At 46.7% G+C, this 16,790-nt stretch overlaps 2 protein-coding genes across 9 annotated transcripts; one reads left to right on the top strand and one right to left on the bottom strand.

Moving 5' to 3' along the window:
* The first annotated feature begins 495 nt into the window (after positions 1-495).
* On the top strand, positions 496-12,163 carry jam2a (junctional adhesion molecule 2a). 8 transcript variants are annotated; one of them, XM_034553036.1, is made up of 15 exons: positions 782-886; positions 1,259-1,434; positions 1,555-1,651; positions 2,671-2,826; positions 3,665-3,717; positions 5,101-5,166; positions 5,377-5,487; positions 6,345-6,494; positions 6,625-6,812; positions 7,154-7,256; positions 7,603-7,710; positions 7,858-7,873; positions 10,122-10,193; positions 10,761-10,794; positions 11,072-12,163. In XM_034553036.1, the coding sequence occupies exons 4-15, from the start codon at positions 2,690-2,692 to the stop codon at positions 11,108-11,110; spliced, it is 1,077 nt and encodes a 358-aa protein (XP_034408927.1). In that variant the 5' UTR covers positions 782-886; positions 1,259-1,434; positions 1,555-1,651; positions 2,671-2,689; the 3' UTR covers positions 11,111-12,163. The 8 variants fall into 8 exon arrangements, with proteins under 8 accessions (XP_034408918.1, XP_034408909.1, XP_034408966.1 ...); XM_034553027.1 differs by lacking the exons at positions 1,259-1,434; positions 1,555-1,651; positions 2,671-2,826 and having other exon boundaries at positions 496-886; positions 7,861-7,873; XM_034553018.1 differs by lacking the exons at positions 1,259-1,434; positions 1,555-1,651; positions 2,671-2,826 and having other exon boundaries at positions 496-886.
* Positions 12,164-14,338: 2,175 nt separating this feature from the next.
* Positions 14,339-16,173, bottom strand: atp5pf (ATP synthase peripheral stalk subunit F6). The gene is made up of 4 exons (XM_034552681.1): positions 16,072-16,173; positions 15,361-15,530; positions 15,057-15,181; positions 14,339-14,442 (listed from the first exon to the last, which is right to left on the bottom strand). Exons 2-4 carry the CDS (start codon positions 15,528-15,530, stop codon positions 14,414-14,416), a joined length of 324 nt encoding a protein of 107 aa, XP_034408572.1. The 5' UTR covers positions 16,072-16,173; the 3' UTR covers positions 14,339-14,413.
* Between the last annotated feature and the right edge of the window lie 617 nt (positions 16,174-16,790).

Here is a 16,790-nt window from a genome sequence, read left to right as displayed (position 1 = left end):
TGTTACAGGAGGCGAGTGGTCTTTTGTTTTTATCCATACATAAAACCATACATAAAACACATCTTATGATATCAGTTTGTTGTTTTTACAACCTGGCAACCCGAACATCGTTTTTAATTTTGTAACCATAAGTTGGCACTGGAACCATTATAACCCCTTAAGTCTCTAAATGGTGTATTAATTAGACTACTTGACCTTTTTTTGGACTAAGTGTTCCACGTGGCTTTCAGATCTTAATCTCTGCCCTCCACTTATATAAAACTTATCATAAAAACCCACTTGGGGGGTCAAACCAGGTCTCGTGCTGATATGACGCGCGCCTCACCTTGGTGCCAAACCCAGTGACTCCGTTTATTTGGCGGTGCAGTGCGCGTCTTGGACACGGCGCTGCGCTCTCGGCGCTCCGCCGCGCTGCTCCGCCTCCCCCCCCCCCCCCCCCTCCCTCCCCCACCCACCCACCCCTCTCTCTCTCTCTCCCTCCCTCCCTCCCTCCACCTCCATCTCCACCTCAGCCAGCGCCAAAAAGCCGCACCACAGGAGAGAGGACGTCCACCCGCGCCCGTCATAGTAACCGAGGCACGCCGTTCCCTGCCAGACTTTCTCCGCCAGGGCACCGGCGTATCGGACCGATCCGTCCCCGGAGGCGCGTCTCGCTCATCCTCTCCGCTTCGCTCCGCTCCGGTCCGATCGCTTCCCCGTTGGAGAACAGTTCTCTCCCTGGAAGCTGGATGAATTATTGGAGAGTTGTGAACAAGTGCGAGAAGAAAGCTGAGGCTCGGGATCTGCCTCCTCGCTCCGTCCAGGGAAGACTCGACTCAGCCAGAGTTGTGGACCATAATGGAGGGGACGTCCCTGTATCTTCCTATTGTTGTGTTACTGATGCAATGTAAGTGACAAATGGAAACTCTTCACCAGGACGGAGCCTCTGATTCTATGTGTTTGCCTTCCTGGGGCTTAGACAGGTTAAGTGCTTTCTAATGATTTATGTTGTCTTCTAACTGGATCAAAGTAAGAAATAGAAAGGACAAAAAGGTGTTAAAGATTTTAAATATTGTTTTAACAAGAGACACACTCTTTCAAATTACACATTTTCTTAACGATCAAAGTAGTGGTTTTATTTTCTTTAAACAAATAAATAATAATAATACATTTGTATTGGAATTTTAGTGAGCTCATTTTTAAAGTTAAATATGCAAAACATAAAGAATTTGTTATTATTATTATTATTATTATATAATTTGTTGGTGTTATTCCGCAGTTCCCCGGTTTAGTCAGAGTCCCGCTGTGAGAGTGGGCTGTGGCGAGCCGGGCTCGGTTCCTGCAAAGTTGGCCCCCCGAAGTTGTATCTGGCAGGGTGCCACCCGAGGGTGTGGGCGGCGTGGCGGGGGCAGGTGGGCCCCTTCCCGTGTTGGCAGGGGAGGTGGCGGATCCGAGGTCAGAAACGTCCCGACTGTTTTTAGCTCCTGACGAGGTGTTTTGTTTTTTTCAAGAGCAGGGAGGTGACCCGGAGACTGAAAAGTTCACGACCCTTTTTTTATTATTAATATTTTAAAGCAAAAGCAGCTTTCCCTGATGGCGAAATAGGAAGCAGTGTACGTGTCTTCGGGACTCCTGGGGAGCAGCAGCAGCCTGAGATGGATGGGATGAGACAGTGAGAGTGACGCAGATTTTACTCTCCGTTGTCCACATTTCGCCACCTGTCAGGTCACAAGTTCACTGAGGTTGTGTGTGTGTGTGTGTGTGTGTGTGTGTCTCTCTAGACAACCTGACATAAATCACTCATCATCTGGAGCACACATAGGTTTGAACAGAGCGGCTTCAAATGCCTCGGCTCTGCCCGACCGCCTGTGGAGTGTATTGTTTTCACAAGAAAGAAAAGAAAAATGTTTTGGGTGGGTCTCTGTGACGAGAGACCCGACCCGACCCCCCCCCCCCATCTCAACCTCACACTCCCACATCGCGTCTGCCTGAGACAGCTGCTGCTCACAGGGTTACAGTCGCACAGAGAGGCTTTGTTCGAATGGAGAACACACACTCACACACACGCACACGCACACACATGCACACGCACACAAACGTCCTCCCTGTTTTTCTCTGTACCCTTACAGCCTTGAAACGTGCGCGCCCGTCCAACAGGCCCGTTATCTCCTTCGCGCAGACAGACAGGATGCGTCTTCTGGATCTCCCTTCCTCTTTCATTTGTCCTGTTAATTTGAATAAGTGCCTCAATTATTACGGCGCCGGGCTTTTTGACCTCGACACAGTCCTGGCAACTTCCCCCCCCCCCCCCCCCCCCCCCCCCCCACACACACACAAAACCCCTCCCCACCCCACCCCACCACCGGTCTCTGTAACACTCTGTACGGACCACGTAATGAGAGTACGGCGGCGTGCCAAGGAGCGAAGCGTGCCATCTTTCTATTTTCCGCTCGAGGCAAGAGGGCGGCGGTCCCTCTGTGAGTTTGAGCCGTCGCAGTGTTTTTTGCCTCGATGTTGACGCCACGAGTCTGTGAGCTCGTCTGTGTCGACGCCTTTGTCTGGATGTGTGTGTCAGTGTGTGTGTGTGTGTGTGTGTGTCAGACCCCCTGCTGCTACCGAACAAAACCTTATTTAAAAAAAAAAGTCTATAATAAGCAATTATCCGACGCCTCTTTTTTTCCTTCTCTCCAGCTTGTGATTCATTCTCTCGATGACACTGGACGACTGCTCAGGCGGCTCGGCTCGAGTCCGGCCCCTGACCTCAGAACCTCTGGCCAATTTCAGGAGCCAACGAGGGTCCAAATGTGACTCGAGCGCTGCTGGCTGGAGCTTTTATTGCAGGCCCAGGTCAGCGTGCACAAGTGACACCTCGTGGGCGGCCATACCCCCCCCCCCCCCCCCCCCCCATGTGCATCAACAGAGGCAGCGGCCTTGAGACGCAGTGGGTCAACTTCGTTTCGTCTCTGAAAACCGAATGACATTCTCTTGGCGTCTCCTCCCCCCCCCCCCCCCCCCCCCCCCCCACACACACACACACACACACACTTGTTTTCCCACTCAGGTCGAGCTACGCTGCGAAACGATCTGAGCGGGCCATGTGTTCATCGTCCGCCTCGACGCCCATCGCAGTTAATTGAGGCCATCGGAGCCGACAGTGTTCATGGTAGTGGAGCACAGTGAAGCTCGGAGACTGGTGGTGGTGGTGGTGGTGGTGGTGGTGGTTGGGGGGGCAGCGGGACACGCGAGAGCCTCTTTGCGTTCGTGTCAGTCGGCCGTGTTGTCAGCCCCGCTACATTGCTCTTTCCTCAAAGAGGCGCCCTTCAAGGTGGCAGCAGGCCCGGTCTCACACCATGTGACACGAGCATCTCCCGTTCACAGGCCCACTGTCGCGGAGGATCTCCCTCGCCTTCAGTCCCACTCTCTCTTTTATTCATGCTTCTGCGGGTCTCTGGACTCCCCCCCCCCCCCCCCCCCCCCACACACACACACACACACACACACACACACACACACACACACACCCTACCTCCCTTCCCCGCTTCCACCAGCCTCACTCTCCTCCACTCCACTTCATTTGTATTCTATTCTTAGGACCGCTCATCCTTTGTCGTTCGTCCCCTTTCTTCTTCTTTTTTCTTTTTTACATCTCATTGTATCGCCCTCCTTCTTCTTGTTCATCCTTTAGTGGGACAACGCTCCTCAGAGGGTGTCGGGGCCATTGGAGCCGAGGCTATGATGGTAATCCTGTTACACTGTTGCAAGTCAACACATGGCAAAGGGGGTGGGGGGTGGGGGGTGGGGAGGAGTCTGGAGGGAGAGTGTGCCGTTTTAATTCACTTAGCGGAAAATAAGTGAGGCTGGTGTAAATTGAGCCTACTTCGGGAAAGAAGCTTTTTAAAAAGCACTTGACACATGACATTATTATTGTATAGGCTGTTGTTTATTTAAAGGCTAATGTAAAAATAGCTGTAAATAGGAGCGAGAGTGTGGAGAGGGGGGGGGGTGCTCACGAGCGCCAGTTTGTACAGTCGTTCAACGTGGCCTGTTCTTTTCCCTGCTTCCTGCCTTTTGTCTCGGCTCGCCCTCCATTCTTACACGTGACCCCCCCCCCCTTTCACAGGGGGAAGAAGAAAAAAAAGCTTCTGCAATGCATAGTAATCCAGTAACAATGCACAGGAAGTGACTGACAAACAGGAAACTGGCCACAATCATTTAAGAACACTTGTTTTAAAGTTTGCATATGTGAGATTTTAATCCTTGCGCGTCATGCCATTTGGAGAAACAATGGCCGGAAAAGTGTGTGTGTGTGTGTGTGTGTGTGTGTGATCTAAAGCTCCTTTTTTCATCTTGTGTTTAAGATGACATCTTCGTTCCACTAAGTTCAACGTTTTTAAGATGTTTTTTTTCACAGCCCCTTGACTCTGAGTTAGATCCCTCAAGGCCCATTTAACATTTATTATGCCATTTTCAAAAATGCATGGCCTTTAGTCTAAAAATCGTCTTTTCCCCCCCTTTTTGAAGTGAAGTCGCAGGCTTTGGGGATGTCGCGTGCTTTAGTGCGGCGGCAGAGAGTGTCTGCTGCTCTCCGACCTGCTTCTTCGGCCAGCTAATCTTCGCCCGAGTTGAACCTGTATTTAACAACAGGATGGCCAGGGAATAATCTGTCCCGTAAACCAATCAGCACACAGGAAGCGCAGCTCCGGCCCCCTCTTCCACTTCCTGTTTGAACGTATCGGTGGCACACAGACGGCAAGGGCAAACAAACACGGAGTGATCGCTAATACCACCCCATTCATCAGGTTAATCTGGACAAGCCTCTGGTGAGATGCCTGGTGACCTTGTCCTAACCTGCTCGTTGGTAAACATACGGCGGGCTGCTCCTTAACCCTGCCGGCTTAAAGGAGGGAATAATCCCGTCCTTTACCTCCGAGCTCATGGAGAAAGACTCTGGCTGCCTCAGACAGCAGACCAAAAGACGGCCATTAAACATTCTCCTCTCGCAGTTAGCGGGCAACGCAAATTCACCTTGCCCCCTAATGGATGACCGGCGATATTACGTTCTGAAATGCTCTGACCTCTCTTTTTTTTCCTTCTATCCCCCCCCCCCCCCCCCCCCACCAGGTTCCCCCTCCGTTCCCGTCACCGTGACGACCGACAAACACAAGGTGGAGGTGAACGAGTTCTCAGGTGAGGACGGAGAGAGCCGCACCCGTGCCCGCTGCCGAGTCACGTTCACCCTCAACGGGTTTGCTGCTTGATCAGATTCCGTCTGACAGAATAAACCATGAGGCCCAAAATAGACGGAGCAGTTAAAAAAAAAGAAGAAAAAAAAGCGAACTGATTGAAGGCCATAAATATCTCATCGGTCCCCGCCCCTCCTCCTTTCTTTACCCACAGACGCGGTGCTGTCGTGCACGTTCCGCACGGAGAAGGACCAGAACCCACGCATCGAGTGGAAGAAGAAGGGGAAAGATGTGTCCTTCGTGTACTTTGATGGACACTTCAAAGGTGAGAGAGCAGCCTGTTGCTCTTCATCCCCCCCAAAGAGCGACCGAGAGGGCTTTTGTTGTAATCGGCGTGCGGCACCAGCCGGATTGGGTTTGCCACATAGGATGAGGAGAACAATAAAGTCTCAGAAGATATTTAAGCCCATGTGTCGAGGCACACAATGCCCGTCTCATCTCCTTGATTCCTCTCCTTTGTGGTTCAGGATGTGGATTCAGTGGGTGAAATAAATGATGAATCTGTACGTCAGCTTTCCCCAAGTCGGTCTCTTTTGTCAGCTTGACGGGCTTCTCGAATATGTTCAGCCTGCTCTTCACTGGCAGCAGAAGTTCACGAAGCCATGCCACTGGAACCTACTGGCTACTGGATTATCCCATCAGGGGGCAGTTACGTGATGTAAATGTACCCTGAAGCTTCCAAGTTCTCTTGATTACAGTAAACGGGGGCTTTAAGGGTTCTCTGGGGTTCCGGGATGCAGGTTCAGAGTAACCGCTTACCTCGGGTTAAAACATGAGCATCCCAGCCGGTGCCATGCACTGCCAGCACCTTTAAGTCCGCTCTCACCCGCAGCTGCTTCAGAGTGAAAGAAAACCACTTCTTTTAGCACCGGGAGGCTTTTTACTGTGAAGCAGCTGTTTTAACAGCGGTTTAAAGTTCAACGATCATTGTCATGTCGTATTTTGTCGCCGGTTTAACGATGATGATCTCGTTCTATTGTGATCTGAATGTCGTGTCTCATATTCAGGCAGCGGTATTGCGACATCTATATTTGTGAAGAGGTGCACAGCGCAGCTTTGGCCCGCGGCCAGGCGAGACCTTTTCCTCTGGGATCCTCCTGACCTTCCATCCTTTTCCTTCAGGTCCCTTTGAGGACCGCGCCACGATCGACGGGGCCACCGTCACGTTGAGTAGGGTGACCCAGGAGGACGCCGGGGAGTACCGCTGCGAGATCAGTGCTCCTCTGGACACCGTGAACCTGGGCGAGACCAACGTTACGCTCAAAGTCCTCGGTACGGTAAAGGGAAGCCACCATTAAAAAGCCCAAAACAGAGCCCGGCTGGGTGGGAGGTTTCTTTTTTTTTTTTCTTCCCTCACTTGTTGCTTATGTCTCTTTAATTCTTCCCCCGTCCTGTCCACCAGTGCCCCCACACATCCCGTCCTGTGAGATCCCCAGTGGGGCAGTGACGGGCTCCGTGGTGCAGCTGCGCTGTCAGGACCAGCAGAGCATCCCGCCTGCCACGTACACCTGGTTCAAGGACAACAAGCCCATCAGCCAGCCACGCAACGCCAACGCCACTTACCAGATCAACTCACACACAGGAGTACTGGTGAGGGAGGGGGGGGGGGGGGGGGGGGGGGAGTGTGTGAGTGAGGGAGTCTGAGTGAGTGTGTGAGTGAGGGAGGAAGGGAGTGAGTGAGGGAGGGAGGGGGGTAGGAGTGTGGAAGTGAGTGAGTGAGGGAGTCTGAGTCTGAGTGAGTGTGTGAGTGAGGGGGGGAGGAGTGTGTGAGTGTGTGAGGGAGGGAGTGTGAGTGAGTGAATGTGTGAGTGAGTGTGTGTGTGTGTGTGTGTGTGTGTGTGTGTTCGTGTGTATGTGAGAGTGATTGAGTGAGGAAGGACGTAGTGTGTGGGAAATAGTTTCACCCCCCCCCCCCCCCCTCTCTTCTGCAGGAGTTTAAAGCCGTAGCCAAAGAGGACACCGGTCGATACAGCTGCCTGGCTTCCAACGGAGTGGGGCGGCCACAGAGTTGCGAGGGCAAGCACATGACGATAGGTGTGTGTGTGTGTGAGTGTGTTTTTATGCGTGTGTGTGTCTGTGTGTGTCTCCACACATCTCCCTGCCTCTGCCCCACACCTTTCACCACTGGATGCAGTGGAGAGGAAAGGCCGACCATTTCACCCCGTTTCTGAAATCTGAAACACCTTTTCCCAAAAGCAACTTACAATGTGAAGCTCTACTGCGTCCGTTTAGGGACAAATGACATGTCAACGGTATTCTTCTGGCTAATCAATGATATAATGTACTCTAGATTAGGGCGCGCAGCCATTCGATGCACGTAATAAAAAGGATCTTCTCCATCTCCTTATGGAAAACTCCCCTCTTCTCCCCCCCCCCCCAGAGGACGTCAACGTGTCGGCCGTGGTGGCGGCGGTGGTGGTGGTCTGCCTGGTCGTGGTGGTCTGCGGATGCGGGGGGTACCTCTTGCACCGCAACGGGTTCTTCAGCCGTGAGTTTTGTCTCTTTGGTTTCGTTTGTTTGTTTGTTTGTTTGTTTGTTTGTTTAGTTATTTCCCCTTGCCGATCTGACAACCACTGATCATCAAAACTCTGACGGCTCTCTGTTTTCTCCAACATGCTCGTCACTCGTCCATCAGCAGGACACAGAGGAAGGTAAGAGCTCTTTGATTGCATTAACATTGATGTGGACCAACACAGGCTAATACCCGGCACACTTCGGATTGGGGGGGGGGGGGGGGGGGGGAGGGGGGGGGCTTGTTGTTGCACTTAGACTGCGCCTCTGTGTGCTGAGTCAGGACTGTATAGAGTGACAGCCGTGTGTGTGTGTGTGTGTGTGTGTCTACATGTGTGTGTTTCTTCTGAGCCACATCCTCACCCGGTGATTGGCGCCAACAGATGTAAAACAACAACAACAACAACAACAACAACAACATGGGAAATGTTTTCTTTCTTTGTTTTTGTTTCTTGTCTTTTTTTAAAAATTGATTGCCACTTCCCGTACATCTGTTGTCATCGTGTCGGGATGCGGCGAGACAGATGATGCAGACTTCAATGGGGAGAAATAATCAGTGCATCGTAATTATGGAATAATTACTGTGGGATGGGGGAGAGGGGGTGTGGGGGGGGGGGGGGGGGGGGGGAGGAGGGGGGGGGTATTGGCAGTAGAAAGAATTGCAAGCAATTAAACTGATTGGATGGGTGATTTGAAATGGATTACTTAGATCCTGAGACTGGTATTGGGGCACGACGGAGGGCTCTCAGTCCGGCGCACGTACACACACACACACACGAAAGGGCGTTCTGGTCCAGACCGAAACCACGGAGACGGGAGTGCGCGTCCTCATTGCGACGAGGCCCCCCGATTGGCTCCGCTCTCTGTGCTGTTTGATTTCCTGGCTGGTCACCGCGCGGCGTTTTGTTGGCGAGTCATCGCGGAGCTGATGCGAGAGGTTGAAGTCTGATGCTTATCCCACTGAGCTAACTGGAGCTGTCAGCCTCGGCGTCCTATTTATAGAACCGGCTTCTTCCCAAAAGACTCAAAGGCAATGTGACAGATCTGATGCACCAATAGTCGGCACGAGTCCACGGAGTGGGATTTAGAGACGCCTTTTCGAGGGGGAATGGTCAAGGGGACCTGGTTAGACGGATTAATGTTATCTCATGCCAAATATAAGTGACCAGAGTCCTATTTTAAGATGGTTGTTGTGACACACACGTTTTTGTTTTTAGGATATTAAATCTCAGGGACAGTGTCCCTTAAAAAAAATACAAATAAATACAGATAGCTTGCCCGCGTACTCTGATGCTTACGTTATTATATTATAATATTATATTATATTATAACTCTCTCAGCTTGTGTTTAAGACAAAACGCCAGAGTTATATCATGAAACTTTAAAAAAAAAAGATTATTAAAAAAATCTAATGAATTTATTTGAAAGAAATCACAGGTGAAACCTTTACATGTATCGCTTTAATAAATAAATACAGTTAGAATAAGTGGGTTTAATGTCTCGCTCACCTCCACAGCTGTACTACACATCTGTACTACACACCTGTACTACACACCTGTAATACACATCTGTAATACACATCTGTACTACACACCTGTAATACACATCTGTAATACACATCTGTACTACACACCTGTAATACACATCTGTAATGCACATCTGTACTACACACCTGTAATACACATCTGTAATACACATCTGTACTACACACCTGTAATACACATCTGTACTACACACCTGTAATACACATCTGTACTACACAGCTGTACTACACAGCTGTACTACACAGCTGTAATACACATCTGTACTACACATCTGTACTACACACATGTATTACACATCTGTACTACACATCTGTACTACACATCTGTACTACACAGCTGTAATACACATCTGTACTACACATCTGTACTACACACCTGTACTACACATCTGTACTACACAGCTGTAATACACAGCTGTACTACACAGCTGTACTACACACATGTACTACACAGCTGTACTACACACCTGTACTACACACCTGTACTACACAGCTGTACTACATAGCTGTACTACACATCTGTACTACACACCTGTACTACACACCTGTACTACACACCTGTACTACACAGCTGTACTACACACCTGTACTACACAGCTGTAAGCAGCATTTAAACATTGTCTACCAGGGTGTTGGACTGCTGCATGTGATTGGCTCACCACTTGACCTGCTCACCCCCGCCATTGTTCTTCAGCTCTGCTGCATCCCGACCAGCTGCATGCCAGTATACAGCATGATGTGCAGTGTCGCTCCAAAATGCCCCCCCTCCCCCCATTTTTGTTAACCCTTTTTTTTAAAGCCAACACACTGACCCCCCCCCCCCCCCCCCCCCCCCCCCCTCACAGGTCATTTTGGATCTCCCAGTGTCATGGTGCAGCCCACATCAGCAGCCAAACCCTGCACAGAACTGAGGACACGTGAGTGTGACCCGCTTCAGGCCGACTGGCGGATGTGGAGGGAATGAATGGCCGGCAAAACAAATATGAAGTATTCATTCGTGAGCTATGAACGTCACATTGATTCATTTCTGGAGTTTCATTAACATAACAGCCGGCTGACCAAACCACAACCTGATAGGACGGGTCGGATTTATCGTTGTCATGTTGGGTGTATTTGATCAATAGGTCAAACTATTCCTTTTACATTTTCAGTAGTTAGATTCAACAATTATTATTTATATATATATATATATATATATATATATATATATATATGTGTAACATTTAAATACTTGTGGCTGCTTTTTTGCGTCGAGAATGTTATAATGTTCGGTTTCTGTTGAACGTGCTTTGGAGAGGTGTTGATTCACCCTCTGGAGGCTGCGGGTACCAGACGTCTCTCTCTCTAAATTCCTGCTCAGCGGTACCCGGGGAGGGGGGGGGGGGGGGGTTTGGCCAGTGTCCTGAATGATGTGCATTATTGATCTCGAGTGTCCCCTCTGTGTCAAACTGTCCAATGTGCTCACCCGTGTCTTTGTCTTCCAGGTCCAACGTCAACTACGTCCCTCCGCCCCAAGAAGTAAGTGTTTCCTTTATTATTGTTGTCATCCTTTATCCTCTTCCTCCCTACACCCCCCCCCTCTCCATCCTCTGCCTCTGCCTCTCATATTAAGCTCTGAGTGGTGGCACGAGCAAAGCGCTGACTTCAGCGCGAGCTGTTCACATACTTACCTAATGAATGTTGCCGTGTTCATGATTGAAGTCACACCGCCGTCAACCTCGAGAGCCATACTTCTGAAACAATTCCACGCTCATGCTTCTTCCCCCCCCCCCCCCCCCCCCATCTCTCCATCCAGCCCCAGGATTTCAAACACACCCAGTCGTTCATGCTCTGAGAAGCCGGCCTTCCTTTTTCGAGAACACGTCCGCCTCGTGACAAGGTGCCAAACGTCAGACTCTCTGATTTTGTTTTTCCTCTCTGGAACTCTGGAGCGTTCTTCTATTCCAATACCCCGAAAACCCTTTGTCACTTCCTTTTGGACGGCAAAGAAAGAAGACAAAAAAAGTGCAAGGCTTCTTCCTCTTCTTCCTCTTCCTCTTCCTCTTCCTCTTCTTCCTCTTCCTCTCTCCCGTGGGTCACTGATGTTTTTTTCTGCTCTTTTGGGGATTAAGTCCATTTTTCACGGTGTTCTGCTCCCCCCTGGTGGCCAGATGATGAACTTCCAAATCGCTCCTTTTCTTGAACGACCCAGGGACGAGTGGAGCCTTTCTTAACACACTCTGTTTCCGCCCTCTGCAGGCCAATCGTGTTTGACTACCTTTTTGTTTTGTTTTTCTTTTTTACCAAAGACTGATTTAGTTGAAGGGATTTGATTTGCTTTTCCAATTCTGCTCGAGGCCATAGAGACAGCGTTGTTTTCAATCCACACAAACGTTAATACTACTCAAACATTTACCTCGCCGTCTGCCAATGTGTTGTGGCCCCTGGGACCCCGGCGTTAGAGAAGATCCTTACGGTCTTAGTGGCAGATGTGTAAAATAATGCACTTGTGCATGAAAACAGACGAAACCAGTCCAGGAGAACAGGAAGCCACTCCAGCCAATTCTATTGAGACCAACCCCATTCCACCCTAATGTGCCTGCATGGTCTTTTTATATAGATATAGATATATACTACATATACACACACACACACATACACACACACTCACATATATATATATATATAGATATATACCTTGTGCCTTTTTAATTTGTCATATTTATCTATGGATCTCACTTTTTTGTAAAGAACTTGCCTTACTTTTTTCTGTCTTTATACTTTTGTGCCACTGTTTATCGATGTTTATCAAACTGGAGTGTCTGTTTTTAGACAGTGTGTGAATGGGTTGTTCAGAGTTTTATTTGAATGGTGTATATGTAATAAAACGTTTTTTTATATGCAAAAACCTGCTGGCAGTCATTGCAGATCACAATATAATGGTGATGAAAAATAAAGTACGTTTATTATTTTATTATTAACACTTAAAACTCCACTATTATGATACCACCTTTACTATTACTGTGCAGATTCAGATTAATGATACAAAATCCAATCAACATAATGTATTTCTATAGATCGAGACAAGCCAGAAAAGGTTGTCATAACAGTACAGAAGTACAGAGAGTAATACCACGGTAGAAATATGGAGGTAAAACCGTAGCATTCAAAATCTAAAGTAAAAATAAAGGACCATTAGCACCAGTCCAACCAGGTGAAGCAAAAATCAATGTATTGATAACTTATCGTTCATTTAATTTTCATTCTTTTTGAGGTACATTTTTTTCTACCACTTTCATGTTTATGCTTGTAAGAAAGTGTATTTTTAGGAAACAGTAAATGTCAGACTTTGTGGTTAATTGTATAACATTAAAAATTATTTTGATTTGTAGCCTACGAATTGACTCGAGAAGAAAGACAAACACACTCGTAACCAACGATATTCCTGACAGATACAGTAGTGGAATAATTAAATCAATCAACCATTTATGTATAAATGATCACGAAATATGTTGTCAGAGATCTTATTGGAGAGTGGATGATATGCCAATATTAATAATCAGGCATATCAAAGTGGGAGCATGGAAAACCCAGAAAAAAAAAAATTGAATTGGAAACTTGCCGCTGCCAAGTTATTTTTGGAACTGTTTTAAAGTAGGCTATATTTATACTGTATCATTCCTAAAATGATTTCTACGTACTGGAAAATGGCAAAGTGTATAAACAAAATCCTATTAACCGCTTCAGACGTAATTCACGACTTTAAGGTACCATAACACATTAAGTCTTCTCTATTTACATTATGAATATTCATTATTTGGTCAATAAAATAAAAGTAAAATAATGTCTTGTTTTGTCATACATATATACGTGTATATATATATATATATATATATGTGTATATATATATACATACATATATGTATATATACGTGTATATATATATATACATATATGTATATATACATATACATATATATAATATAATATCCACACACACAATTCAAAATAATATACACAATTCAAAATAAAATAATTATATTTGAAAGGAAAACGAAAAAAGCCAGGTTGTCATATTTTGTTTGACTGTAAAAATACTTTACAGTGAATAATTGGAGTAAACTGGGGCGACTGTGGGTCAGTGGTTAGCAGGTCTGTCTTTCAACCAGGGGGTTGGTGGTTCAATCCCCGCCCTAGACACAGGGTTGGTCAGCTAAATGTAATGTAAACTCATGAGCATGGTCATCAAGTCAGCAGCTGTTCCAATTGCATAAAGACGTCTTCCCAAGTAGTTATGAGGCGACATCAGTCTGCACTACAATGTTCAGGAGAAGATAATTAAGATACTTCGTCCGTGTTTACTTGTTGCCTCATGCATGATCATAAGAATATGCAGACAATAGTTTATGAAACGCCTTATTGTCACAAGGAATTGTGGGGCAGCGTTATTTCCTTTCATAAAGGAAGGTCCAGTGTTTCCCATGTGCTGAAGGACATAAGTAAGGAAGCATTGAAGCTCCTTTCCTTTGCATTTAGAGAATTCGACCAGCACTTATCATGGCGGCCACTTGAATACTTCTGGGTAATTTCACTCTGGAACCTTCCTCACCAAAAAGGACTATTCGACCACAGCCTTGACTGGCTGGCTGCTCTCCTGTGGTCGACACTGCAGCTTATTTGTTTTGTTTAAGTTAGTTGTGTTCTTTGAATAAATCTCTATCGCTTTAAGTTCATCTGGTCTCCCATCCATGTTGCAGTCTTTGAGCCGGTTTGTAACACAGGGGCTATTTAAGATACAATATACAGGATTTGGAGAATTGATATAGCAACAAACAATTGTTTGCAGTGTAGCAATATAAAATGTCCCAAGCAGAGGATGCGTGTTATCTGAGCTTCACCGGCATGTGACAGTACCGAACTGGCCAATGTACGGCAGTCGCCCGACAACATACTACCGACAACACCGTCATGGAAGCGAAGTCTCCCCCTCAGGTAAACAATATTGCGTTAGCTCAGCCGTCGGCCATGTTGTGAGCCCTTCGGAGGCAATAGAAATACCCCAAATCGCTTGACAACCAGAGTATCATGGTTCAATTCATTATCTTTTTATTAAATACAACATTTGTGACATGTAGGAGATGTACAACATGGACAGCATTCACTTGGCCGCTTCCTCAAGCTTGGGCTCTGAAAAAAGGAGAAAAAGAGAACCGTTAGTGATGGTTGTAGGTTAGTTATTCCTTGAGTTTTTAAAATTAGACATATTGCAGCTGTACAATATAAATACTTGAAATTTGATTTTAAATCTAGATTTATTAATACAGTGAAGCTTCCAGATGCAATTTCAAACTGTACTGCTTTGATAAGTGTCACCATCTATGCGCTATATATATATATATAGACAGACAAAGCCCCACATTACAGTGAGTCTCTAGTGGCAAAGGAATACATATTTATGAGAGGGAACTGTAAAATTGTATGGATGCAAAAAAACTGCATTTAAAAAAAACAGTCATGCCATTTTAAGCACATCTTATTTTAATTCCAAAGCTGTGGCTGATCACAATTCAGGATTTTATGCAAACTGTCTTTTAGTCTCCACCAGTCTGCATTATAACAGTTAAGAAACAGCATGTCACTCCAACACATCTGTACATTGTTTTTCTAAACAAAATGTCTAAATAAAGCTGTAATTTCAAGTTGTCCCAACCGCTTTAAGTATTTGTTTGTGTTTATATTTATGGCAGGGGACCAACACTACTCACAGGACACAATGTAAACCAACACAAGCCCAAACTAACCTGTGAATTTGATGTCAGGAAACGTGGCGAGGTCTCCTCCGCCATAGAGCCTCTGCAGTTTGACCACCTCTTCAGACACGTTCTTGTGGTAGGCTGCTCCTGCTTCCACAATGCCACCCGAAGACCTGGTGATCAAAAGGCATCAAAAAAGATGAGCGGGACAAAGATGTAAATGCATATAGGAATGCCAGATGCCCAGGTCCATTTGTGACCCATTTGATCCCAATCTATTTAGTATTCTCTATATTTTCACTATGGACATTTCATGTGGGTCTAGGACAAGAGGTATAACTCATCAACTGACTTGCTCTTGGTCTTGTAGTCCCGGATCTTGTCCAGGAACAGTTTCTGGATGGGGTCGAGCTCCTGGGCCCGGTTGAAGAGGACCGCAGAGAGCCCGATGTTCCGGCGCAGGGTCAGGCTCACGGCGGAGCGCAGCGCGGAGGACAGCTTGAATAAACGGTGAAGCGCCATCTGACGGAGCAAAAAGACCCCGTTGTTATCAGGACATTCAGTCTCTACAGCCTCATAACGTCAGGAAATGCGTGGCCTGACATTTCACACCAGGAGGAATGATCTGCTAACGTAAAACAAGAAGTTAAACTGCAAAACAACGTGACATTGGCTAACATTGCTAACGTACCTAGCTAGCTAGTTAGCCAAGTTGCAGCTTAATGCCTTTGAATTGTCTAACATTACACACTTAACGGGTGCCACGTCGTATTGTTACTTATAAAACTATTAAGTTAGGTCACAACACCATCGTGCAAAGTCCTTCTAGCTGCTAGGTAAGGCAGTGCTGTTTGTGATTTCACAAGCGTTAACGCCAAACACCTGCTAACATGCTAACATAGCTTTAGCTGACGCGACTTGTCCTCTATTGTGCTGCAGTCACGCTAACGCAACACTCACTAAACACAAGGATAACGTATTCAGCAGTATGTACAGTTGTGACAAATACGACACAGTTACACGTTCAACAGCATTTGTTTTAAAACTCAATGACGCTACTCACCTTGGGTTTGACACTTTCAGTACAAGATCCAATTGTGGAGGACCGCGGTGGATTGTGGGAGTATTGTGACGTTAGCGGACGTCAACGTGGCGCCTCCTTTGCGCAGCGCTGCGCATATATAGGTTGACCTCACGTGACACCAAATTATCCCAAATCGGCCAAAGTATATATATATATATATGCGAATACATATCTTTGAACCTAAATCATTTTTGACATCATGTGTTGCCACTTGCCTTGTAATAATCACACCAGAAGGCACAGAGTAGGATGGCTGTTTTATTAACCACTGGAACACATAATCTTCCTTTTTTTATTTTTACTTTTTACACTGCAATTGTAGTCAGTCCGGACATGCTATATTTACTGTATGTCATTTTACTGTGGCCATGGTCAGGCTATTAAGGGTTTGGCACCTTGCTCAGGGGCAACTCAGCAGGATAAGATAGTCAAGAGGATTGTAGTCTTCCCCTGATCTCAAGGGTGTGGATGTGGTCCACCTAAAATATATGCTTGACTTCAGTTTAATGCAAAGTAATTTAACCTTTGGCAATATGACCTGGGTTCATCTGTCAATAAGCCCTCTGATGTGTCCTTGAGCAACGCACGCACTCCCTGTAAGCTCCAGTGAGCAGTTGAGTCGGAGACTGACCTCTCCTGAAATGCTCCATCAAAATATGTTTCACATTAATACCTTTCTACTTATTAATACCAAAGAT

Source organism: Cyclopterus lumpus, chromosome 2 (genome assembly GCF_009769545.1).
Source record: "Cyclopterus lumpus isolate fCycLum1 chromosome 2, fCycLum1.pri, whole genome shotgun sequence".
NCBI lineage: Eukaryota > Metazoa > Chordata > Actinopteri > Perciformes > Cyclopteridae > Cyclopterus > Cyclopterus lumpus.
Note: the sequence above shows the minus strand (reverse complement) of the source record. Positions and strands in the feature narration are given on the sequence as shown.

Coding starts and splice junctions, on each gene's coding strand:
- jam2a (XM_034553018.1), top strand. CDS start 729: ATGAATTATTGGAGAGTTGTGAACAAGTGCGAGAAGAAAGCTGAGGCT. Junction 6,813..7,153: donor ACTCACACACAGGAGTACTG/GTGAGGGAGGGG, acceptor TCTCTTCTGCAG/GAGTTTAAAGCCGTAGCCAA. Junction 10,795..11,071: donor ACGTCCCTCCGCCCCAAGAA/GTAAGTGTTTCC, acceptor CTCTCCATCCAG/CCCCAGGATTTCAAACACAC.
- atp5pf (XM_034552681.1), bottom strand. CDS start 15,530: ATGGCGCTTCACCGTTTATTCAAGCTGTCCTCCGCGCTGCGCTCCGCC. Junction 15,182..15,360: donor GACTACAAGACCAAGAGCAA/GTCAGTTGATGA, acceptor TTTGATCACCAG/GTCTTCGGGTGGCATTGTGG. Junction 14,443..15,056: donor TCCTGACATCAAATTCACAG/GTTAGTTTGGGC, acceptor TCCTTTTTTCAG/AGCCCAAGCTTGAGGAAGCG.